This window comes from Mixophyes fleayi, chromosome 7 (assembly GCF_038048845.1).
Source record: "Mixophyes fleayi isolate aMixFle1 chromosome 7, aMixFle1.hap1, whole genome shotgun sequence".
Lineage (NCBI taxonomy): Eukaryota > Metazoa > Chordata > Amphibia > Anura > Limnodynastidae > Mixophyes > Mixophyes fleayi.
The window spans coordinates 98,904,908-98,924,521 of NC_134408.1; the positions used below are offsets into that span (position 1 = coordinate 98,904,908).

Here is a 19,614-nt window from a genome sequence, read left to right on the forward strand (position 1 = left end):
TTAAAGGGATCGATTCCCTATATTTGAGACTGATTAAAAATAAGCAATCAAAGATAAAGCAAAACATGTCTTATGTAATGCTTGGCTTCCATTGCCAACTTTTTTTGTACCCACCATGGTGGCATATCAAGTGCCATTTGTTTTTGTTTTTTAACTTGAGTGGGTATGGAGGGCTGGTAAAAGGGTACCTAGATATCTCTTCCCCCTCCGGAGCCCCATCCTCACCCCCATTTAGAAGGCCCCATCAGGCACAGGATGTCAATCTCAATGCTGTTCCTTTATATCATTGACAGGCTGGGAGTATGGCTATGGCCTCTGACATCACAGCCCGACACCACACTCCCAGCCTATCTGACACAGAGCGGTCGGCATCATCACTACGGAAGGTAAGAGGCATTCAAGTCACGCTCAAGTTGATTTAAATTGTGATAATATAATTTTGTGGTGTTGATGGCAAATTCACTATTACATAGTATTTGAAAGAATTAAGGAAGCCCCTTGGGGCTTTATATATTATTTAATCCTATCTGAAGGTTTGGAACTCCCCTTTACACACCATTTGCCCCCTACGACAGCAGTCTAGTGAAATTATCCTACAGAAAGGGAGCGCAGATCCCCATTACCCACTTATTCCTATTACATAGTATTTGTACTGTTATTATTGTCATTATGAGCAGATGATCTCTACTGACGTTTCAGCAAGAATTAGAAGGCTAACAATTGTGACGGTATATTTTAATGAATGTTGAGGCAATTGAATGCTGGACTTGCAAGCACTGTTTAAAATAATTCACATGAAGTGATTAAACCTTCTCCAAGCCATATGGTAAAATACTCCGTAGAGCATAGTTTGAAAATCATTACATTTAACTACACAAAGCATGTGTAATGAGCATATCATATGTGCGCAGCTGTCAAAACTGTCTAAGCTGCAATCTACTTCAAGGTCACTTACATGTCTTAACTCAATCACGAGCAGGGCTACTATTGCAGTCCTGGCTTTATCCTTCACCAGAAATGCAGAGAGATGCTGAGTTTCCTAAAGCATACCCATCGGTATTCCACTGACCCATTCTTTCACCACTACAGCTGAGTATTCTTGAAACCAACACCTGAATGTAGAAAAAAAGCTGGTGACAGTGAAATAAGAAAACAATAACAAATATTACCTTATACATTTGATATGAATTGTTTTCAAAACATACAAAATGACCCTTCTCACAGACCCTTCTCACATCATATGATAAATTTATCCTATATATTGTATACACAAACTACACACATATCGGTGCGTGTGCCTATATCAAAAATATTTTTTTGTGAACACAGATATATTCACATACAGTAGGCTGCTCCCCATCCAATAGCACCTATTTGCAGAGGCAAATCCTAGAAAATATATAAAGGACAGAAGTGCCTCACGTAGTGTAGATGAAAATTTACGAGATCTCCTCAGTAAAGAGCGTACAGCGGGCTGGAGAAGGAGGTAAGTGCCGGGGGGGGGGGGTTGCGGGCAGATCGGATCACAGGAGGTGGGGCCTCATGGGGGAATGGAGGCCCCCTTAGCCCAGGGGCCTCCATTCCCTTAATCCGGCACTGACAAGTAGCTTTTATACACAACCATGTTTCTTCGTTTCCATCCATTCACTTGCTTCTTGATTGAGGACTAGCTGCCTACTTATGGAACTGTCCTGCTTGACTTCTATGTAGCACAATTTGGTGTTTTTTTCCAGCCCTTGAAGTTTGCCAGCAAAGTTAAGAGACTGAGAAGGACATTTGCATAAAAATATAAACCTTTATGCATTTAATTGTACCGTACAGTGTGGATTTACCTGATTTTTGGTTAATGGTATTATTTAGTTTTGGGTGGAATAACTTATGTATACCCTGCTCCCCAAAGGTTAATTACATGTGGTATAGCATTAAGGCTTTCCATGTCCTATATACACCTGCATGCAGGAGTAAGGGGGCAGCAACAATGGGCAAGTCAGGTACTTTCAGAGAGCCTGAATGACAAATTCCAGGTAAGTGACCTTTGTAGACCGATATTTACTTAGGGTATACCACCTAAAGCTGAATGTGCTACTTACCTGCTCTCCTGCAATAGCATGAAAACCTTGCTTCCCGAGCAGTCTTACAAACAGATGTAGCAGTCGTGATTTATTTAAAATAAATGTTATAAAATATACCTGAGCATGGCAGTGTAGCCTTGAGTGGAAATTTGAATTATTGTAAACGTAATTTTAAAATACCTTCATCATTAGGTTACATTAGTTTGCAGACATTAATATTCAAACACTCATGATATATACAGTGCAGCTTGTGTCTGTATTTATTTCCAAGGGAAACTCTGTAACATAATTTCATGTAACACATGAAGCAATAGTGGTAGTTTGTAAGCTTTTTATCGTCCCTTTGTGGTATTGGAAAAAGACCTCATTAGTACTTTATCTGTTTTCTACTAACTTATTCAATTTTTCCTTGCTTCAAACAATCATTGTCTCCCCTTCCCCTTTGGGTTCCTTTTCTCAGAAAAGCAGCTCATTAAAATGCAACTCCATCCCTCTCATCTTTCAGGAATCGATAAACGCACATAAACTACATTGTTTCCTTTTAACAATCATGTTTGAACCTTTTGGAATAATTTGTTGAACTTTGAAAGAGACGACACCCTTTTAACAAATTGTTAAAGCATGGTGGGTAATTGAGAATGCTTTTGTGGTGTTTTATTTTTTGCATATTTTTTTGTGTAACAAATGCATGAATATGCAATGCTTCGATCCTCTTGACATACACCCACAAGAGAGAAACTCTGTAATGAAAGCACTCCCAGTGGCTTAATCTGTGTAAGCTGGTTATTGCTACGTAACAGATGTCTATTCCACGTGCACATTTACATAATGTTCATCAGTCTCTCCTCTTAGCTAATATCATCATATTGTAAATCTGGCTAGGTCTTGCAGAACAGAAACACAATGTTCATGGTCAAAATCCCATCATTTGTTCTCAAGATGAGAGCCCTCTCAATGCTTCTTATCCCATATTTAATTCTTATTGAGGCTTAATAAGCCAAGTGACATTATGCACATTTCAAGTTGGTCAAAATCTATTGACCTTTAGAGTGGCACTATAAATATGTCACTCCAGGGGTGGCCAAGTCAGCATTGTTGCAGCTGAATTTCCACTCACAGATCACGTCCTCGATATTCAAGCACATGATGAAATTCATCTTGCTTGGATGTGACTCTCCAAGGTTCCCTCTCTGCTAGGCAGGTGTGACCGGGAGCTGCACTCTGCAAAGCAACTCCAAAAATTTAGCATGTCAGACATTTCGAAAAGTGCTATTGGTTTCTGTCATGACTTTTCCTCTCACAGATTGTCTGTTATGCCCTTCAGTGTATATAAAAAGCATATCTTTTTGTTTAAAGATCACATGCAGAGCAAAAGCCATGAAAGCCATGAATACTGAGTGACCTCGGTTGTAGGTCAATCTCTGTTTTTCCTTTCATGATTTTGCAGTAGTTGGAGCGAAATCTTTAAGTTATTATTTTTGACAGGATTTCAAATCCCAGAATATTGTTATAAAAAAATGGTTTGCATGGTGTATTTGTGCACAGTCAATAATCTTATATGATCCTATATAATAGTAATGTTTATTAATTTATAATAATACATATGTCTAATCCACATTTCTGATTTCTGAGCTGTTAGGTTACATATATGATTATACTAATGTTTATGGGTGTATGTTGGTAACTATAAGGGTAAGCAATAGCAATACATCTGTCTATACAATCGCACAGTTGCCAACATTTTGAAATAATCTCTGTTATTTGTGATGCTGCTGTCCATGACACATACAATTCCCACCTTGTCATGTTAATTGAATTAGATTATAATTTAGTTTTTTTTATTTTGAAGCAGCATTCCCCTCAACAGACCCCATGGACTGCTCTAACTAGTTGTATTTCCTGTGTCTCTCTGTTTTGTACCACATCCCCACCTGAAGGCTGGGGGGCTCTGTGATGTTATAGAGAGGTTTGTGGCTGTACTGGCCAATAAGTCATGACTGTCTTGGAGTTTGCAGCTTTTTATTGGTCCTCCTTTCCACAGATTGAACGAAAATGATTTGCAGGTTCTATAGTGCCCCAAATAGGGGGAAGCACTCGGTTAGTGAAAATTGGCAGAGTAAAGGCGGATGCCGTTTTAACTAATGCTCGTAAATATTGCCTTATAGAACCTGGACAGTAAAAATACATGGTAATGATTGCATTTAACATGCAGAAAAAGAAGAATTGTAATGTGCAATTGGTCAGTATTAAAAAATAGGTGAGTTTATAAAAAAAAAAAAATCTTTACAATTTGGTAGTGTCCCTGAAAATCATGGACATTTGCCAATTATGCAATTAAACATAAACTATAATATCTAGTACCTTAAGTCAAACACTAGCATGGAGGGGAAATTCACTATTCATTGATTTAAATGTTTAATTTTTACAGCATTCTTCACAACTGTTTTTATTTCATGGGATGTTTAAATGGCTCTCTGAATTAAGAAAACATAGAATACATTCTGAAAAATTGAAAACAGCTGATCCTGTGCAATTTTACAAAGTCTTGATTATCTCTCATAATTTGTTTCTGATATCACTTCAGTGGTACTTGTGTAGTATAAGGAATACTGACCCACCGCTATCAATTACTACAGCTATTAGACATTACCTCGGATTAATGTGACTTGTCGCCTACAACCTGCTGTTTTTATATGGTCACAGAACTCCTCTCACTGAGAGGGAGTGCATTATCCCATATATACATTCATGGTAAAAATACATAATGTGTCATATTTGTCAATTTTTGGCTAGGTTCCTTTATACAATGTAGCCACATGATTGTAAAGGTCATTAACGGAAATGCAAAATATGCGTTAACTGCATATGTGCATTCATTTGCACAAATGCACCCGTTTTTATAGGGAATAACGTGGATTAGTAGGCCAAGATGGCTGTAGATAATAGGGTCCACATTTTTTGCATATTATGATGAGAGGGCTATTATGCCATTTCTTGCTGACAGCAGGTTTGGAGCCGGAATCTAGGTGAGATATATACCTGCATTTAAAATGAGATTTCATTTTGTGGGGTGAGTTTATTTAACTGAGATTAAAGGCATGTTGGAGGCCCATTTCAGTGAGTCTTACCCAGTGGAGGGCTGGCCCAGGGGGCAGGGGGGCAGCGGCCCCCCGGGCCGCTGGGTTAGACGCCTATTAGGGCCGGGGGGTAGGCCGGCCGGCCGCCCCCCGGATGCAAAAAACAGTTTCTCCCCCCGCGGCCGCATCCGATGTCATCAGATGCGGCCGCGTCCCCTGTAATATATTGCGGCCGCCTGTGTGCCCCCCGGCCCTCCCTCTCCCAGCCCGCGCCTGGTCTTACCTGTTAGAAGGGAGGGGAGCAGCAGAGCATTTTTCTCACCAAACAAAAACGGCTTGTTAACTAGCATTCTCTGAAATAGTTGAATCCAGATATTGCTCTATGCTCTCAATGGGGTGCACTTTATATAGTAATGCACATTTCTAGATACATATTGAAGAATGTAAAAACTAATTCACACATACAGATAATAGGTACAGTCCTGATGTACTGATGTCCCCTTGCTCTCATAATTAATGTAAGTCATAAAAGAGACTAAGGCAAGCAGTAGAACAATAGGACAGTTTACTGCAATGAAAGGGTACTAGAATGGACTTTGAAGTGACTTTTTCACTCTATTTACCATATACATCTACAGTCAGGCTCACAATCCTACAAAAGTCAATCCATCTCCCAAAATACGGAAGTATGTATACACCTATAAATGTATATTTTATAAATGCCCAGATTTCCACTGATGCTGCTAGGTTTATGAAGCAACATTTTCAGGGAAGCTGCTGTTTACACATGCAGAAGGGAGGAGTTGGACAAAATGAAAGTGTTCCTAATGAAGTATGTAGTAGACATACTAATGTCCCTCAATTTGCGGAGCAGTGCAGAGACGTGCTTTCATTTTTCAGAGCAAAAATATAAAAATGAGATTAAGGTGTGCAGAAGACTTATTTCGAAAGTGATCCGAAAAATTAGCGATTTCCCCTGTGAACATTAAGCCACATGGACATTTGATAGAATAGATTTACTCAGATGTTGTACATAGGGGTCTTTTGACCATTAAACCACCGTGCACAGTGTAGACATGGTAATGACTTAACAATATATCAAAACAATGTTTGCTACATTCTTGTCATTTTTTTGCTACCTCAAAATATCTGCCCTGACTAATATGTACCACATATGTTTGAGAAAACATAAACCGTTGTTTTGAAAGAAGAAATGGCATGAAAGAATTGTATCCATGGACAAATAGCATATTCAATTATGAATATTGGAGGTTATCTTTTTCAAATTCTTTCCTCAACACAATCTTTTTTTCTGGTTAATATTTTTTTTTAGAATATTCCTGCTGAAGGAATTTATCCTCCGTAGCTACCATTCACTTTCGTAAGTAATCAATATTACTGCCTTCATTCTATAGAACTGAGAATGAGGAAGAGTTTTCTTGATGTTTGGAGGATTACTTCTTAAAAAGTACAAGTTATTGTTATCTGCATTAGTGGCTTAGTATAAAAATCAATAATAATCATACCATTTAAGGGTTAGCCAAAAGGGAATTAATGTACTCAAGAGAAGCAACAAGAAACTGTCTGTCACAATTAGAAACACAAAATATGGAATGTGCCACTCTTCAAATGTTTCTAGAATATACTAGATAAATGATAGCTAGAATCTGATTGCTTGCTATAGACAACATCTCCATTTTTCCTTTTTAGAAGCTTTAGTAAACCTAACATTTGGGCTATTTAGATATTTCTCCTATTTTGATAAGAAAACCAGTATTGTTGAACCTGGATATCTGAAATTATGCTACCCAATTTGATTCATAAGTCAATAAAGTTTTTTCAAGTGACAGTCTTACATTTTGAACAGTATCCACTGTTAATTCAGCCAAATTAATTATATTCTGCTTCACTTTTGACATTTTTGTATATATTTGTTTTAAAGCTGCATTACAACAGAGTAAAAGATTTTACTAATGTGATTCCCCCTCCTCCCCCCATCCAGCCGGAGTCCCAAGGGATGCTACATGCACCAATTTTTTTTCCAGGAGCTACTCTGTACCTCTTATATAGCCTTGCTGAAAACTGGGTAGGAAGGTGTTCACGGGAGGACCAATCACAGGCTGCAATCAAGAGATTGAAGCTTGAAGGCTTGTGATTGGCCTCCTGCTCACACACTCCCTTAGCTGCAATTTTAATTTTTTGAGCTATATTGAGCCCCCGAAAAAATGGCTGCATGCAGAAGCACCCGCGGCCCTGGCTGGTGGGCAAGTTAGTAACATATTTTAGGAGTGCAGCTTTAATTAATTGGGTAAAGTCACTGGTTTAGCCAATGGTTCCAATTTCATTGGTTTTGCTTGAAATGTGACATTGCCACCTTGATAGAAAAGGGTTTGTTATCATGGGTCACCAATACTTCACTGTGACTAGGACATTTTTCTGAAATATTTTATCATAAAAATAACACTTAAAGAAGGATATTACCATGTTCATAACTTAGTGCTTGATAAATCCAAGCAAGTATGCTACCCTAACAAAGCCCATACCCACAAATCATCCTCTTTCTTGCCCTGCTCCTTCTCAAGGCTGCTGGGTCTTGTGTAATCCCCAATAACTGCTCCTGCTGCTCGTTCCACCCAAAAACTTCCTATACAACTCATAAATTCAATCCCTTCCAACTGTATAACTTGTTCTGTTCATTCTGGACATAAAGGGTTTTTTGTGGCAAACTTTCATCCATCTTTGTTCTATACATTTCAACCTCATTGCCACCAAAAAACCTTCTCTGACAATACGTCCTGGCAGCTCTTTCATCAGTGGAGTCTTCTTCAGCCGCACTCCCAGACCCAGAAAAGGTGGTAGAGTAGACATCATACTTTCTCCATGCTGCACTGTCTTTGTCATAGCCAGTGAGCCCTCCTTTTCCTTTTCTTCCTTTTGCTGTCCACACCCAATATTTTTTCTCTTTGGACTTCATTTCCCACCCACTATGATGGACTATCTTGTCTTCTTCTGCTTCATCTCTAGTTACTTTAGCTAGACATTCCCGCTCTCTGACCACATCCCCCTTTCCTTTAACCTTACCTTAACTCATGCTCCACCCTGCACCTAAATCTATATGCACACAGTGACACCTAAATACTTTTGACCCCATACACTATTTATCTGCACTGCTCCTGTAGCTATGCTGACCTGCCATGATCTGGCTGCCTCTTTCTACTACAACACCCTTACATCATCCCTAGACAAATGCAACTTCAGCTCCAGCCATCATATACAGTCTCTCAAACAAAACAAACCAAACAAATTTGCTACCTGCAAAAGTGCTCCCACACGTCTGACAGTCATTGGAGAATATCTCACTACAATGATATCTCACTAAGATTTCCTCAACTATGAATTCATCCATTTGTCTTACAACACTGCCCATTCACTAGCAAAACTACTTAACTTCTTCTGTCTTCTAAACCGTGGCAACCTTTGCCACCTTCATCTAATTTTTCTGTCCACCTGCCTCACATCCCCCATCTTGCTTCACAGTCTATGAATTTGCCAGCTACTTAAAAAAAAAAAAACTACCACCATTCAACAAGATTTTCATCATGCCAAGCCCCACTTACCTCCTCCTACACTCTCCAACTGATCCGCATAGAGCAAAGTCTAAGGGCTAGATTTACCGGGTTTGAAAAATGGGGATGTTGCCTATAGCAACCAATTAGATTCTAGCTTTCATTTATTTAGTACCTTCTACAAAATGATAACTAGAATCTGATTGGTTGCTATAGGCAACATCCCCACTTTTTCAAACCCGCAGCTTAGTAAATCTAGTCCTAAGAGTCACTTTTCCATCTTCCTGGACCTCTTTGTTGCTTTCAATACTGTTTATCACCCTCTTTCACTACACACCCGTCACTGCTTTTGTTACATATTTATTTTCTGGTTCACTTCCTACCTATCCACTTTCCTTCAGGATACCTACCTCTAACACATTCTCTATCATCTATCTCTTCAATTATATCTCCACATGGATAGTACATAAAGCTCAACATGTCCAAAACAGATTTTATCTCCTCTCCTCCCAAAGTCATCCAAATGTCACCACCTCTCCTCATATATTCTTCACTGTCAACAACACCACAATTTCCTTGCAAGCTCGTCATAAAACTTGAATCTGGTTCTGCTTTATTCCTCACACCCAGGCTATCTCTCAGTCCTATCTCCTTCATATTTTAGAATTTGCCCTTTTTCTTCTCCAAAATATATTGAAAACTCCTATCCATTCTCTCACCATCTCCAGCATTGACTCCTGCTACCTCCATCCCTTTGGCATTTACCTTAACAATTTATCCCCCCCTTCAATCCATCCTAAATGCTAGAGAAGAAATAAGCCAGTGCTCGGTTAATCCTGTATTATATATGGTACCAGCTGCATGGCAATATCAATGCCCTATATGTATACAAAACAAAAAGACAGTTGTTGTCAGCGCTTGTCCTTAACATTGCATATCTATGTGCATCTAGCAAAATGAAAACACGAGGTTCATTTCTTTAACAAAACATTTAAGCCTGTGTCCCAGCAGTATATGCAGTTCGTACACTGACCTATATGCTTCACACACCAGTGAAATACAGATAAAATTAGATGCAGTCACCTCCCAGATATATGGGGTTTACATCTACCAAAGAGCCTTAAATAGGCTTAATAAGCTGCTATAGGCAATATTTTGAAACAAAACCAGAAAAGAAATAAGCCAGCTCTCGGTTAATCCCCTATTATATATGGTAGCAGCTGCAGGGCAATATAAATGCCCATCCGATATACCGCAGCAAAATAGATCTTAAACTTCCACCATTCAACATCCACAGCATTGCTCTCCAAATCACTTCACTGACTCCCATATACTCCAAATGCCAATTCATATTACTCGGCCACCATCAGCAATACACTACCCCCCTTTTATACTTCTTAAATCTCATTTCAAGATACCTTCCCTCACACCCTCTTAATCTACCTCAGACCCGCACCTAGTCTCTGATAACCACCTCTCACCCCTCCTCTGCAAGACTCCCTTGCCGCTACCCACTTAAGGAATTTGCTTCCATCCCTGATCAGATTCTTACCCAGCTTTCAAAGCATCAGATGCTCTCTGTAAATTTGTCTCTTTATTATACTGCACAACTGTCCCAATCGCCACTCTGAGCCACACTCGCTTCTTAAGTCTTAGCTGTGCCCTAATGAGTGGATACTCAATACCTACCCTTTTTCATGACTGCATTTATTTTGTCTAAATTATATGTCCTTGTTTTATGTATGCCTTGTTTTCCCTACTGTCTGGTACTGCAGAGCCTTTCAAATCCAACAACATTAACAATAATAATAATGTTATATTATACTACATGTGATATTATTCCATTGAAACCTATTACTGAAATTTTTTCTCTTGCCACTCCAGCAGAACAATACTCTGTGTACGGCACCTTATACGCTTAAGTTATCCACATAAGGCCATCATGGTTACACTTAGCCAAAAGAAATTCACATACTAGTATCACTGGATTGTTTTTTTTTTCTTTAACAGACAACACTATGGCTTGTAATGATACTTTTGCCCTGTTGAAGATTTTAATTTCATAAAAAAACACTTTTTTATATCTATTTTTACCACAAGTAAGAATGAGCTCAAGTCTGCTCAATAATAATCTATTAGTCTCATATAAAACAGACTTAATAACCTTTGAGAATAGCATGTAGATCTTGATCTCCGTTCTCCTGATTACGGTTGCATAAATTAACCAATGACATTATCTACAAATGGCACAGGCTTTCATGTGATACCTTTTAAGATGTAGCTATGCAGAAAGTGACAACTAGACCTCATAAATAATGAAGTGAGATAATATGACCTGAAAGCATAAAACAGACACATATCCTCAGTGCTGTAATTTGCACAAAAAGGCTATAATCACCGGAGGCTTGCTTTAAGCATTTACCTTAACTGGCGATCTGCTCATCACTAGACATGTATTAACTCCAGGAAGACTCCACACCATCTTGATTTTCTGGCACAATGTGAAACTTTAATAGTCCTTGTGCTATTTCTATATTTAAAGTATAAGGTGAACTTAAAAGTGCACATGTCACAGTATGACACTTTCTTTTAGTACACGGGGCAGCCTGAGAAAATACAATAATTTGGTAAATAAAATTAGCAAAAGAAATTTAACGGTGATACCTTTAAAATCTAACTATGCTGGTAGTTGTTGCAATACTTAATAACTGTATAGCTGCCCCAAAAGCAATCATTTGGTTGTGCCAGATCAATTTTTTCCATGAATCCGTGTGCGACCATGGGTCGAATAAATTATTACCCTAAAGTGTAAAAAAAAGTACCTTTAATGTTTAGGACTAAAATTCTAGCAAAACCTGGCAGCCATAAACTGCTTGGGTATACTACCACTTTTAGAACCACAAGTGCCAGTATATCGATGACTGCCAAAGCATGCTGGCGCTTGTAGAAAGATCTTCATTTCTTCTTTCTTTCAGTAATCCATGGTTGAAAAATAATTTAAATCCCTCAAAGATGACAATAGACTTGCTCCACTAGGAGCCGCATCACAAATTATAGGCAGGGAGCTTGTCCTTAAGTGTCCAGTCAGAGCTGAGAAAGCTGCTCTGATTGGCTACTTGTATATGAACCTCCTTGTGGGATATAGTTAAACTTCATTGTATCAATGAAGTTCATTCACACATATAAATGTACTTTATTATATTTCAGTCACAGTGCTTTATATACTGACACTATTGTGATGTCTGACTTTCTTTAATTGAAAAATAGCACATTGCCAGCAGCATTTTCAAAGAATAAAAGCTACATCCCATTTTCAGATGTTTTAGATAATAATAATTGCTTGTCCAGACAACTATTGATATGAGATATTAATGATAGCATAACAGTAATGTAAAATGGGTTTTCCAAATAAGCATAGAAAGAAATACATGTATTATTCTCCATGTTGAATATTGTTGACACATATTTTATGTACAGTGTCTGAATAATAAAACAATACTCTTCTAGAGACTATTTCCAGAATTTAGCTTTACAGTCATCTTTAGACTGTGTCTAATTACTGATCCTTAGTCAATGCTATTTTTGGACATAAAGGGACTGCTTCAGATCGGGACGCAAATTGCGTTTTAAAAAAGAGTATGGAACTTGCGTTGTGCGCAGTTCTGACTGTATTCAAATCCAAGCATGGAAGTACCCTCTGGCTAAATAGTACTTGCCCTATGTCGGCACAAACAACAGGCTGCAGAATATGCACATATGTATATAAAAAATCACATCAGAACGCATACAAAAATATTGTGATATAAATGATAAGAACAGCTCTTAACAGTATATTTCTAGAAATATTTTTAAAAGGTATTAATTTTTGCTTTATATTAAATACATAGATGCTTGCAATACCTGTTGTACATACAATGTGTTTTTCTAGTCTACATTACTTGCATACACATGTTCTGTGCTAGCTAGTGGCACGCACATGTGTACTTTTTAATCAGACTATGCCGTTTCAGTCATCACTTTGTCTGCATTTACACTTGACCTGGTGCAAATGATATGGCTGAAACCAAGCATTCTTACGTGAAACCCAGGACTTGAATCCACTGCGTCTGATTCGGAGCGCCCTTTGTGTACATGGCCTAAGTTAGCTCTCCTTCCCTCCTCATTCTGCCTCTCAAGCCATAGGCAGTCGCAAGTGTTATCATCATCTTATTTTTATATAGCGCCACCAATATCTGTACAGATAATGTATGTCATTCACATCAGTTAATCAATTAAGCTACCAAGAGTACCCGGAGGAAACCCACGCAACCACAGGAAGAACATACAAACTCCACACAGATAAGGCCATGGTCAGGAATTGAACTCAGATATGCTAGGCACATGTAAGTTCGAACATAAACCAATCCCAAAGTCTTTTCTGGAAGAGTTACAATTGCAATAATTGTGTACTTGATTAATAACCTCGAGTTAACAGGAATACTAGGTCTTTTACAAGTTACTTTTCTTGTTGACACATAGTAGAAAACCCCCAAATATGTTTTGAAGCTACCTTAATCCTGATGAAAGCTGGGATATTCTAAGCATGAGAAATGTTTGGCAGTCTAAACATGACACCTGCTTAATTAGGTGGGGAGTTTAATATACACCTCTTTTGGGCCCTGGTAGAATTTGATATATCACAGGTCTAGCAATCAAGATTGCGGAGAAAGAAAAAATAAGGCAGGTCCTAAGGAGAATCCCAGGGATATGCTGAATTTAACAAAGGGATATCAGTGGAAGTCCTTGCACTCCAATACATTGAAAGTGTTCTGCTAGTATTCATGACAGTTTGTCCACCGGGTAGAATTGTTGTATTGTCTATGAATGTACTCATGATATTTGGCAGATCATACATCAACATCTTTATAATGTTAATATAAATACAAAAGCAGGATAGATAGGATTTTTTTTCCATTTAATAAAAGAGCATGCTGATAATGGGAATGTGTTGTCTCTCTTATGACAAAGAACTAAAGTGAATATAACAGCTCTATTTAAACATGTGATTACCTTACTAAACAAGGTGCAAGGAATTAAAAGCTGACAAGTGGGGCAATTAATTAGTCCCAGGTATGTTTTTCAGTCACTGTTGGACGCTTTCAAAGTCACTGCTATAAATGTACTTTTCTAATTTTCTTATCAGAAATAAACAAACTAATGTTGAATTAGGCTCCTGCTAACAGCATGCTTCGTCCATTGACTTTTTTTTCCCAAAGCTTTGTTTTCCTGGTATGGTACTGAAGTATAACAGCCTATGGTTTGTGTTCGATGTGTTTTTTCAGCATTAACAGCTTTTGTGTTTCAATCTCTCTAGTGAATTAAATTACAGTGGGCCATTAAAGCAACTCTGTATCTAAATATAGACACAAATCTTTATCAGTGTTGAGCTGGGAAGCACATTTTCACTCTTGTTGGATGCTAGTCAAAATAAGTTCCTAGAACAATAAGAGTTTGTTGGCTGATCTCAAGTGTACTGTGTCTGTCCAGTGTTACAACTGTTAGACTTTCAAACATAGTCTACAACTTGTTTCTGAATATTGATAATCTATGCCCGGTGAATCATGAATTTCTTATTTTTTTGTTAGGTTTGGAAAAAAGAATAAAGATGATAAAGGAGGCAAAGTGGACCAGAAAAGTAACTTAAAACCTGGCATACTTAAAGATGAGGAGCAAGAAATGGAAAAAATGAAAGAAGAACGTGATAGGTAAGGAACAAAGAAGGACAAAGTATAAAAGCATATATGTGGGCATCAGGTCAAATTCCTTGGCCTCTAGTCTCTCGGAAACCTTGACTAATCCATCTTAGTCTATATATTGATGCAAGTTGTGTAGCTTCACATCACATTAGTAATGTGGTTCAGAGTGAATGCTTAATTAAAAATTAAAATGAAAAGGGCCACCCTCAACCTCTTTACATAGGTGGGAGGATCTTCATCATATGACGACATATGCCAGGCTGGCAGCTGCTACATTTTTTTCTTTGTATATCTTTTATTGTATCGTTTGCATAAACAAGGGGAACAAAACAAAAAAAATTATTTGAGAGAAAGAGGGGGGTACTGGGGTTGCAGAACAGAAAAAGGAAGATGACAAGGGGGATAGGGTACAAAGGTCCAAACTATCGCTTGATACATAGTTGAGAGCAAAGTTATTTGAACAAGTTTGCAATTCAACATAAATGTATTTACGGAATAACAAAATCAAATTTAAAAAACAACATCAAACATCTTACAACAACCAGAGAACTAGTGATCAATTTGTGTTATAGGAGAGGGAAAGTTAGTAAAGGAAAGTGTGGGGAAGAGGGGTGTCCTGATCAGTTCTGCCAACTCGCTTGTACAGAGGTCCACCACGCTAGGTAAAAAATAGAAACATATTTACTCTTGTGGAGGAGAAGATTATCAGACATGCACAGTTTACAGAGTGGGAGACCCAGTCCATACATTCATAACAGATAGGATGAGGGAGCAAGATTGTATGGTCTTTATGAATCCTTCAGTGACAGATTTCTGCAACTGCTGTCTTCTCATAAACATCACAATCAGGAACATGGGCTCAAAGAACAGTAGGGATCCCCACCTAATTATCACATGAGGAGGGTAGAAAATAAAAAGAGAAGGTTGTCCAATAGTTGACAAATCCTTTAAAACAGTCAACACTCAAATACATGTACCCATATGAATCATAATGGAAGTAGGGAAAATCATGATATGTTAGGGTTATCTGAAGTTAAGGCCCAAGAAAAATGGTAATTTCATCTTTAGGGCACAATATCTATTTTTACTTGCATCTGTCTTATGTAAGAGATTTTTATTATTATAATTATTTTTTCAAAGCTCTCTGCAGAATTTATCTTGCTTGTAGTGCCATTGTTTTTGCCTCTACCCTGTAATCCAAAACCCTTCTGACAGCTTGTATAGAGAACTAGCATAAAACATTTACTGGGTTATAAACATTAGACTGTGGTATGCAAAATTAAGCAACATGGATTGATTTACTTGTGATGTCTATGCCTTTAAACTTTAATAATTACCTCAATATATTGTTAAGATACCTACATCAAGGCTCAAAGTCATTTGTGATACATTTGTAATCTATACCTGAGCTGTCCTGGTGGACCTCTAAATTTGCGTGTGGCTCTTACAACCTCTATTGATTCTTTTGTATTACATAATTAAATAAACATTGTAACAGTCTTTGTCCCAAGAGCACATAATATTTAGGCGGTATCCATAATATCTATAACCTACTAGAACTTCTTTGACCTAGATTTTTATTGGCCCCCAACTTTTGTTTAAGCACCATACATGGATAAATGAGTATATTCTTTTTATTTTTGGAAATAATATCCAGGATCTGCTTTAGGCAAGGACAATTAAAGGACACTTCTTTGGGTGACATAATTTATTAGTTGGTAAGTGAACAAAATGTGCTCATTTCTAGGCTGAGACTAAACCTAACATCGTTTTTAAGAGAAGGGGTAAGGCAGCATATATATGTACTATGGTGGACATACCATAAAGCATTATATTCCTAACATTGTCTTTGGGAGGCAAGATAAAAAAAGAAAAATATAAAATAATTAATATAAATCATCACACTTTGTAAGATAGATTAGTAGATACATCGACCAGCTTCCCTTTTTAAATGTTCAAGAATGCTTATAGTACACAAAAAAGTGCCTATTGCAAGTAGACATAGTGATCAAGTAGTGTCATTGATTTTTAAACATGCAGAGGCAGAGTAAATTGGCCACACTCTGAAACATTGTTTTTCTATGTCAACCTCATAACACAATCAATAATGTAATTTTCATGAAAATGCATAAAAGAAATGTAAAATGTATTGTTTGTAACACTTAATAATATAGTAACATAGTTCATGAGGTTGAAAAAAGACACCAGTCCATCAAGTTCAATCTATTTTGAATCTCCAGCGATCCCTCTCTTATATTTGAAATTGATCCAGATGAAGCAACCACCAATCTGTTTCAATAAGGTAAAATCCCTCCTGACCTAATATTGCAGTCCTATTTGTCCCTGTATCCACTACTATCTTTTATTTTAATTAGCAGTCATAATCCTAGATAACCTTTTCCACTAAATAATTGTCCATCCCTTTCTTAAACATATCAATTGAATCTGCCATCACAACCTTCCCTGACAGTGAATTCCATATTTTGACTGCCCTTACTGTAAAGAACCCCTTCCTTTTGCTTCTTGTAAAACTTTCCCTTCTCTAACCTTAGTGGGTGACCGCATGTCCTGTGTACAGTCCTTGGGGGGTAAAAAGTCCTCATAAAAGTTCTCTGTATTAATCAGTAACGTATTTGTACATAGTAATCATATCCCCTCTTAGATGCCTCTTTACTAAAGTAAACATGCCTAAAATAGCTAACCTTTTCTCATAACTTAATGACTCCATACCCTTTATCAATTTTGTCACCCTTCTCTGAACCGTTTCTTTTTTATAGAATGATGCCCAGGACTGTACTCTGCATTAAAGATGTAGTCTTACATAATGGCAAAATTACACTGTCTTCCCTTGCATCTATGACCCTTTTTATGCTTGCCAATACTTTATTGGCCCTTGCAGCTGCTGCTTGACATTGAGCACTATTGCTAAGTCTGTAGCTTTCTTTTTTTTGCATTGTAAATTTATTAATTATTTCTATTTGTCCTGGTGGAATTGTTTGTCCTGGTGCATAAAATCTAGAAATTACAAATCATATATACATGTCACTTGAATCATTTCCAAGCTTTAAAGGTAAAATTGTGTTGTACCAAATTGCTCTTTGGGGTATAAAACAGACATCCACTTATAGTTGCATGAACCCAAAATCTTTCTGAACACATTGAATATTATTATTATTCTTTATTTCTAAGGCACCACAAGATTTCCACAGCGCTGTACAAATTACAAACAGAAAGTAGACCCTACAAGGTATACCATCAGAGAACAATAAACAAGTACTACCAAGATTAGTGGTGCTATATAAATAAATTAAATCATGATGATGAAGATTTCAAAAGTTCCAAGCAAAGCCAATACCAATTGAAATATAGCAGAAGAAATAAGAAATTGGACAGGAGGGAAGAAGACTCTGCTTGTAAGAGCTTGCAACCCAAAGGGTGGGAAAACAGACAACAGGCACAAGGGGAGTCAGTGGAGGGGTTCAAGGGCAGGGGGAGTGCATAGGTGGGACGGTGGATGAGGTGAGCAAGCACAGAGAGATTGTTAGGCAGAAGACTGGTAGACTGGTGAGTTTTCAGTGCCCGTTTGATGGTGCTTAGATTAAGGGAGAGTTGGATATGAGATGGGAGGTCATTCCAGTGGAGGGGTGCAGCCCAGAAGAAGTCTTGGATTCGGGAGTGGGATGTGGTGGTCAGAGTGGAGGAGAGGCAACAGTCATTGGCTGATCGCAGGGGACAGGAGGGAGTCTGTATGGAGAGGAGGTTAAAGATGTAAGTATCAGTGACAGCTTTGTAGGTGAGAGTGAGGAGTTTGAAGAGGATTCTGTAAGGGAAGGGGATCCAGTATAGGTCAAGGCAAAGAGGGGAGGCAGAAGAAGAACTGCGTTAGAGGAAGATAAGTCTGGCAGCCGCATTAAGTATAGAACAAAGAGGAGCAAGGAGGGAGTGGGGGAGGCTGGTGAGGAGAAGGTTACAGTAGTCAAGGCGGGAAATGATAAGAGCATGGATAATAGTTTTGATGGCATCCTGGGATAGGAAGGGTCAGGCAATATTATGTTGTTGGAAGTGACAGGATTGGGTAAGAGATTGAATGTGTGGGGCAAAGGAGAAAAGTCAGCCACCTAATTATAAATTATGCAGTAAATGACATATTACAGTTTGATCTACAGACCTATAATTCAAACATAAAACTCCCAGTGCTTTGCTGTAATAATAAAATATTATTATATTACAAATATTGCAAGTTGTATTGAAATATTACAGAATTTGCATATATTTGTTTGTTTTTAGGAAAGGGGCTGGTAACCCAGATATTTTGAATTGCTGGACACCCCCCCTAGGGGATGTGGCCATACCCTTGTGTACCCTGAAAATGGCCTATTCTCAAGAAGGCAAAGCTACAGTGTGCCCACATTGTCCCAATTCTCTTTGAATAGTGCTTATTCTATGAGAGGGAGATCATCAATAGTGCTGTCTGTCTGTATTAGGTGATCAGGACGATTATACAAATGGTCAATTGAAAGGCACACCATATTAAGAAAATTTGCCCCCTAACCTAATTTTTTTGTTAATAGAAGCCCCCAATCTAACTGCCAGGTGAGCCAAGAGTTGGGGGTAGGGGGTCAGGTGCAAAGTACACTGACCTCTTTGTGTGCCTTTCTATGGTGATTGAGTGGGAGAATATGTGGTTCCAGCCCCATACAAGCTGAATTGTGGGCAGGGGAGAGTGATTATCAGGATCAATAGATTAAATTTTGTGTGCGTGGTCAAGATCCATAAGAAGCAGCCTCCTTAGGTCTGGTAATCCACTGTGAAGCCCTGCAAGCCAGAGATGGAACTTGGGCTTCTAACTAGGTCCCTGCGGGGGCCTGGCTTATTTAACCCAGTTTATGTGTGTTTTTTTGACAGGCAGAGGGGAGGAAGGTATCTTGCGTTTGGTTCCATGGGGTCTTAATAAGACTGCTGCTAACTACTTGTGACTTGCGACACTTATGACATACTTGTGACATATTTGGTACTTCTAAAAGCCCAACCTATTTTAACATTTCGTTCTGGTTGTCCAAGAACCAGTGATGCTAGTATACAACCATATACAAGTGCTTCCCCCAATAGCTGCTTTATCCCTTGACATTCAGGTATTCAAACTTCAAGCGAGAATCTCTATTCT

At 38.1% G+C, this 19,614-nt stretch overlaps 1 protein-coding gene across 4 annotated transcripts in view; it reads left to right on the forward strand.

The window, feature by feature from the left end:
- The window catches only part of PARD3B (par-3 family cell polarity regulator beta), a 1,062,783-nt gene that overhangs the window by 577,698 nt on the left and 465,471 nt on the right, over positions 1–19,614 (forward strand). For all 4 annotated transcript variants that reach the window (XM_075180190.1, XM_075180191.1, XM_075180192.1 and 1 more), the window contains exon 19: positions 14,340–14,459. In XM_075180190.1, coding sequence (XP_075036291.1) covers positions 14,340–14,459 — 120 coding nt within the window. The remainder of the gene's footprint in view (positions 1–14,339; positions 14,460–19,614) is intronic.